The sequence below is a fragment of the Pituophis catenifer genome, unplaced genomic scaffold (assembly GCF_029215685.1).
Source record: "Pituophis catenifer annectens isolate HBS135680 unplaced genomic scaffold, rPitCat1.0.hap2 SCAF_9, whole genome shotgun sequence".
NCBI lineage: Eukaryota > Metazoa > Chordata > Lepidosauria > Squamata > Colubridae > Pituophis > Pituophis catenifer.
The window spans coordinates 1,357,501-1,364,060 of NW_027256889.1; the positions used below are offsets into that span (position 1 = coordinate 1,357,501).

Consider the following 6,560-nt stretch of genomic DNA (forward strand, 5'->3'; position numbering starts at 1 on the left):
GCCTGTTCAAGGACTCCAAAGACCATACCTTCTCCGAGATGTCCTTCTGCAATGCCTGGGCGGGGAATCCCAGAAGAGTTCAGATCAGCAGCATGGAAGAGTTTGCCCAAACATGGTTGGCTGGACCCCGGGAATTTAATTCAAACTTTCTAGTTCATATCAGTAGGGGGTTAGACTAGAAGACCTCCAAGGTTCCTTCCAACCTTGTTCTCCTATTTCTACCTCTGGGGCCCTCGGTTCGCAGCCTCTTTCTTGCATTTTGATTCCGATTTCACGCCTCGCCAAACACATTCAGAGCAGGGAACACAAAGCTGCCTCTGTGTCTCTCCACAAAGGTGTACCCAGGCCTCTCAATGCCACGTTTGTTTGCTGTGACTTTTGGCTCCTGGTGATTTTTGGCCATCAAAAGAGCTGCGTTTATCTCGGGGATCTCTGCAGATCCGGAGAGCTACCCAACCCTTCCTCGCCAGGGAGAAAGGGGAGCCCGTAAATTTCCCAGGATGGCTTTCTTTGATTTATTCTATTTATTGATTCCATTGATACACACGGACACGCATCCCTTTCTCTCGCTCCCTTTCTCTCCCCTTCGTTTCCTATTTCTGCTCGGTTTTTTTTCTTTGTACTTTATACCATAAAACGAATTTTAAAAAAAATTGAGATAAATTTATACTGCCGCCCCTCCCCCCCTCAAATGAATGACTCTGTGTGGCTAACAACAAATGTTAAAATACTACGAGTAACAATGTAATTACAGGTAGTCGTCCACTTACAATAGCTCACTTAGTGACCATTCAAAGTTACAACCGCAGTGACCAAAGCAAATGACTATTTTTCACAGTTAACCCCCTTCCAGCACTGAGGATGCAGCAACCCTAACCCTATGCCTGACTAGGTGGCTCAGTGGCTAAGACACTGAGCTTGTCGATCAGAAAGGTCACCAGTTCGAATCCCTAGTACAGGTCTCCTGTGTGAGCATGGGGTTGGACTAGATGACCTCCAAGGTCCCTTCCACCTCTGTTACTGGGTAACATAGTCCCATATTGACCCATAGTCACAGGGTCAAATTTCAGACACTTGACAAGTGATTCATATTTACGATGGTCACAGTGTCCCAGGGTCATGTGACCCCCTTTTGTGACCTTCTGGCAAGCAAAGTCAATGGGGAGCTAGATTCACTTAACAACGGGGCTACTAACTTATCAAGTGCAATGATTCACTTAACAACTGTGGCCAGAATGGTCGTAAAAGGGGGCAAAACTCACTTAACTAATGTCTTCCTTAACCACAGAAATTTTGGCTCAGTTGTAGCCTTTAATTCGAGGACTTCCTGCAATTATTTTTTCAAAAAATATGTTTATTTTTTTTAAAATATGTGATTTAAAAATATATATTTAGTTTTTAAAAGGTTTTAAAAACGTGTTTAATTTAAAAAAAGGGTTTTACCCTATTTTAAATTTTAAAAAAATACTTAACCCTTAACTTTAAAAATCGTTTTAGAAATACATTTTCTTTTTAAAAGTTTGTTTTTTTATTAAAAAGACGTACTTTTGATTTTGATAAACAGAAAGACTGAAAGAGCCAAAACAAATGACCCCCATAAAACAAGCAGCCAGGGTATTTGTTATCTTGGCAACAAGTCAGCTTGGGAGGAGATGGGCAGCAAACGAATTTCATAAACAACGTAAAATCCAGAAGAAGCGGAATTCTGCTTACCCGGAACCTTTGCAGCTCTTTTTTGGAGCCAGCGTAGGAGACCTGGGAGGACCTGGGAGAGGCGGCCACCGTCTCAGCCGCCTGGAGCCAGTCCTGGAAGCGGAAGACGCCGTCCTGGAGGCTCTTCTGCAGGGTCCAGGCCTCCTCCTCCCTGAGGGCAGGGCAGGGCAGGGCATGAAAGGCCGAGATGGGTACCCCCACCCACCCACCCACCCAGCCCCCATTCCTTCTTTCTTTCCTTCTGAATGGAAAAGGACGGAGTGTTTCCTGACTGGGAAAGCAGAGGCAGGCGGGTCACGAACACCAGCCCAGCAACAGGGGTGGCTCTTTAAAGGTGCCCTTCCCCACACAAGGAGATGGATCAGAAAAGGAAAAGCATACAGAGAGACAAAGTGTATCTATCTATCAATCTATCTCATCCAGCTACCATCCATCCATCCACTCAACTATCCATCCATCCATCTCTATTTGTTATTATCTAGCTATCATCTATTTATCTCTTTCTCTCTCTCTCTATCCACTCTATCTATCTATCTATCATCTATCTATCTATCTATCTATCTATCTATCTATCTATCTATCTATCTATCTATCTTTGTTATTATCTAGCTATCTTCTATTTATCTCTTTCTCTCTCTCTCTTTCCACTCTATCTATCTATCTATCTATCTATCTATCTATCTATCTATCTATCTATCTATCTATCTTTGTTATTATCTAGCTATCATCTATTTATCTCTTTCTCTCTCTCTCTATCCACTCTATCTATCATCTATCTATCTATCTATCTATCTATCTATCTATCTATCTATCTATCTTTGTTATTATCTAGCTATCATCTATTTATCTCTCTCTCTCTCTCTCTATCCACTCTATCCACCCACCCACCCATCCATCCATCCATCCATCCATCCATCTATCTATCTATCTATCTATATTTGTTATTATCTAGCTATCACCTAGCTATCATCTATTGATCTCTCCTTATGTACAATGAAAGCATATACACCAAAGACAAATTCCTTGTATGTCCAATCACACTTGGCCAGTAAAGAATTCTATTCTATTCTATTCTATTCTATTCTATTCTATTCTATTCTATTCTATTCTATTCTATTCTATTCTATTATTCTATTCTATTCTATTCTATTCTATTCTATTCTATTCTATTCTATTCTAATTTTATATCCACTCTTATCTATATCTATCTATTTATCTATCTAACATCATCTATCTAACACCACCTATTTATCATCTATTATCTATCTATCTACCATCCATCCATCCATCTCTCTCTCTCTCTCTCTTCTGCATACTCCTCTCAAGGTATTTCATCCATGGTCTGTCAGCTCAGTATGAAACTCGGCTGATGGATGTGCAGGCATAAACCTAGAAATCCTTGCCACTCTTTCTAGCACAATTAATTTCATGCACTGCATTTATTATAGCCATGCACTCCAACAATTCTGGATGGTTTACATAATCCAATCCAAGATAAAATAATTAAAAACATAAATAAAACCAGGCAGCCTGGACTGAAAGCAGGTAATAAAACACTGTGTGGCAGCCCTTCTCATCCAAAAAAGCATATTAAGCCCAGGCTTGGCACCAAAGCCGGGCTTTAGGAGCGTTTCAGAACCTCAAACACCAAAGCACATTCCTTTCTATGATTGTTGCACATTCTGTGCCTGCTTACTCTCTTACAATCCCTTTCTCTCCAATAAATATAAACACAAACATTAATTCCCTTCTTGCTAATTATCCCAGCATTCCCAAGGGCAGAGGAATGAAGAAATGGAAAGCACCACTGCAGTCATGTGATTTTTCCATTTAGTGACCACTTCACTTAACAACTGTCGGTCCCAATTGTGGTTGCTAAACGAGGACTCCTTGTTCTCCTAAGAAGCTCATTCCCCTCACCTGATCTGTTTCTCTACAGTCACCATGCAAAGGTTGCAAGCAGCATTTAGTAGCATCATCGGCTCCCCAGACCATCTGCGGCATCTCTGCTTATCCGGGAAAAGGTCAAAGTTCACAGCTCCTCCCTGCATCCCAAATGTTGATTTCAGCTTTGTGGCTCCGTGGTAGAAGATGCCCCAAAACTCCCCTTGAGATGTCCGAGGGCTGGAGAAAACCCCAAATGCCTCCGGTTTGTTCCAGTGGCTTGGAAGAAGGCAAAATCCTCTCGCCAGCCTTATCTGGAGAATCCCATTCAGACTTCTAGAAAACAAAAGGAAAGAAAACGTGAAAGAAAGAAAGAAAGAAAGAAAGAAAGAAAGAAAGAAAGAAGGAAGGAAGGAAGGAAGGAAGGAAGGAAGGAAGGAAAGAAAAAGAAGGAAGGAAGGAAGGAAGGAAGGAAGGAAAGAAAGAAGGAAGGAAGGAAGGAAGGAAGGAAGGAAGGAAGGAAGGAAGGAAGGAAGGAAGGAAAGAAAAAGAAAGAAAGAAAGAAAGAAAAAGAAAGAAAGAAAGAAGAAGAAGGAAGGAAGGAAGGAAGGAAGGAAGGAAGGAAGGAAGGAAGGAAGGAAGGAAGGAAGGAAGAAAGAAAGAAAGAAAGAAAGAAAGAAAGAAAGAAAGAAAGAAAGAAAGAAAGAAAAAGAAAGAAGGAAGCCAGCGTCAGAAGAGCTCTTAAGAGCGAAGCAGGCTTTTTCAGGCAGACTTTGACAATATATATCGATTTTTAGCATTTTGCCCTCCAAATGAATCACGCACCAACTTTGCTAAAGTTTCGATCCATGCTAAAGAGGTGATTATTCCCTTTGCAATTAGAGATCCCGGAATACCTGTTTTTATTGCCTGTGATCTGCTTTATGGCATGCAAATCTACTTTTAATGTTGCACAGCCTTGAAGGTGCATGGCGCTGAATGAATAAATAACCAGTCACAACATGGGTGTGCACAGACTGCATTTATCTAACAAAGCACATGGGGCACGTGCGGAGTGTATTTATATAACTGCAGCTCATCTGGCTCCAGGGGAGAACAGCCACTTCCCTCAAAAAGGTGTGTGCAAACATTCTTCTTTCTTTCTGACTTCTTCGCTTTATAATTTATATTCAGGGTTTGTTCCCTGTATGCATGCTTTTGTTTAAGCAGGAAAAATAGCCCTGCATTTTTGCAAACCCTTATTTTTTCCCCAAAAATTCCATCTCCCTCCCACTGCTGTTATTCTGAAAAAATAATAACAACAACAACAACAACCTGCCACATAACACCCCAGAATTAACAACTGTTAAGAAGGAAGACAAAAAAATCTGGGTAATGCTTGGAGACAACGGAAGAGAAGAGGAAGAACTGGAGAAGATCACAAATGGAAGTAGAATGACTGCAGCCCTTGGGTGCAATCCCAAAACATCTGGAGCGCCACTTGAACCCCATCGGCATTGACAAATTCACCATCAGTCAATTGCAAAAGGCAGCTTGACTTGGAATTGCTTCCATCCTGTCACAAGATCTGTAACACCATCAAACATCCACATCTGCCTATCCCAGGTCCATGGGAAGGACTTGATAGGTAGACAAATGCAATCTGAACATCTGGCTGACTGTGCAACCAACTGTATTCAGAGCCCTTCAATTTTGGGTAATAGACTTGAATTTTCTGGAGGGGTAAAATTCTTCAATGCACTCTGGAAAACTGTATCTGGATTTTGCAGTTTTGTAAACCTTGGTTGTTCGGCCAGCCCCGAGCTCTGTGGACTATAATTGCACAGATTGCTGGTTTATGAAGCTTCATACGCCATGCAATTTGCAAAACATCTGGATGGAATGTCTATGGAGACTCTCAATCGTCTAGGTTGTGGTTGTCTCAAAGGTGCTTTCCCCCCTCCCCCCCCCCCCAAAAAAAGACAAATGGACTTTTGGCTTTTTTCTTTGAAAATGTTTCCCTGCTGATCCAAGAAGCTTCTTCAGTTCAGGTTCTTTGAGGTCATCCAGACTTTCCGCCTGTTTTGTGCAGGTTTGAACAATCCCTGATCAATAGCTGTGGAGGCTTTGCTTGAAATTACCCAGGTAAAGGGAAAGGGAAAGGAGGGAGGGAGGGAGGGAGGGAAAGAAAAGAAAGAAAAGCAAAAAGAAAGAAAGAAAGAAAGAAAGAAAGAAAGAAAGAAAGAAAGAAAGAAAGAAAGAAAGAAAAAGAAGGAAGGAAGGAAGGAAGGAAGGAAAGAAGGAAGGAAGGAAGGAAGGAAGGAAGGAAGGAATATAGAGAGAATGGGTGAATGAATGGATGGAAGAAAGAAGGAAGGAAATGAAAAGAAAGGAAGGAGGGAGGGAAGCCTTTCTCCCAATTTATCCAACTGCTTTTATAATTAGGAATTTCTCCTTAACTTTCCACTGGAATCATCCTTTCTCTAATGTCTATTACCCCATCCCTCAGCAGCCTCCGAGCATGTACAGAGTGCACCTTGCCTATCTACCCCTGAGCAACCTGCCCATCTCCTGCTGGGGCATTTTTTTCAAGTCCCTGAAAGTACCAGACGCCCCTGAATAACACAATCACCCTTGCTAAAAGTCCACCTTTCATTCAATCCTGTCTTTTCCGAGGCCAGAGCCCTGCGACCCACCAGCCTTCAAAGAAAAATACTTATTTTTACTGATATATCACCTTTAGAAACCACCTGTCCCCTTCCCAGAGCACGCTTGTGTGTGTGTGTGTGTGTGTGTGTGTGTGTGAGAGAGAGAGAGAGAGAGAGAGAATCCCAGTCCCTCTTAATGTGTCCATCAATCACCTGTCACTTCAACCTGCACCCCCGCCTTGCATGGATCATCAAGACAAGCAGGTTGAATTTTCACGGTGCTCAATTTTCAGCCCTGCAGCTTTTGCAAACTCACTCCCACGATCAAAAGAACCC

At 42.0% G+C, this 6,560-nt stretch overlaps 1 protein-coding gene across 1 annotated transcript in view; it reads right to left on the bottom strand.

Annotated features, from left to right (window-relative positions):
• Positions 1 to 4,567, bottom strand: part of SYNE4 (spectrin repeat containing nuclear envelope family member 4) — a 9,424-nt gene extending 4,857 nt beyond the window's left edge. Inside the window, exons 1-4 of the mRNA XM_070949980.1 lie at positions 4,494 to 4,567; positions 3,634 to 3,933; positions 1,714 to 1,864; positions 1 to 55 (exon numbers count right to left, since the gene is read on the bottom strand). The exon at positions 1 to 55 is cut by the window's left edge and continues 122 nt beyond it. Coding sequence (XP_070806081.1) covers positions 1 to 55; positions 1,714 to 1,864; positions 3,634 to 3,933; positions 4,494 to 4,567 — 580 coding nt within the window. The remainder of the gene's footprint in view (positions 56 to 1,713; positions 1,865 to 3,633; positions 3,934 to 4,493) is intronic.
• Between the last annotated feature and the right edge of the window lie 1,993 nt (positions 4,568 to 6,560).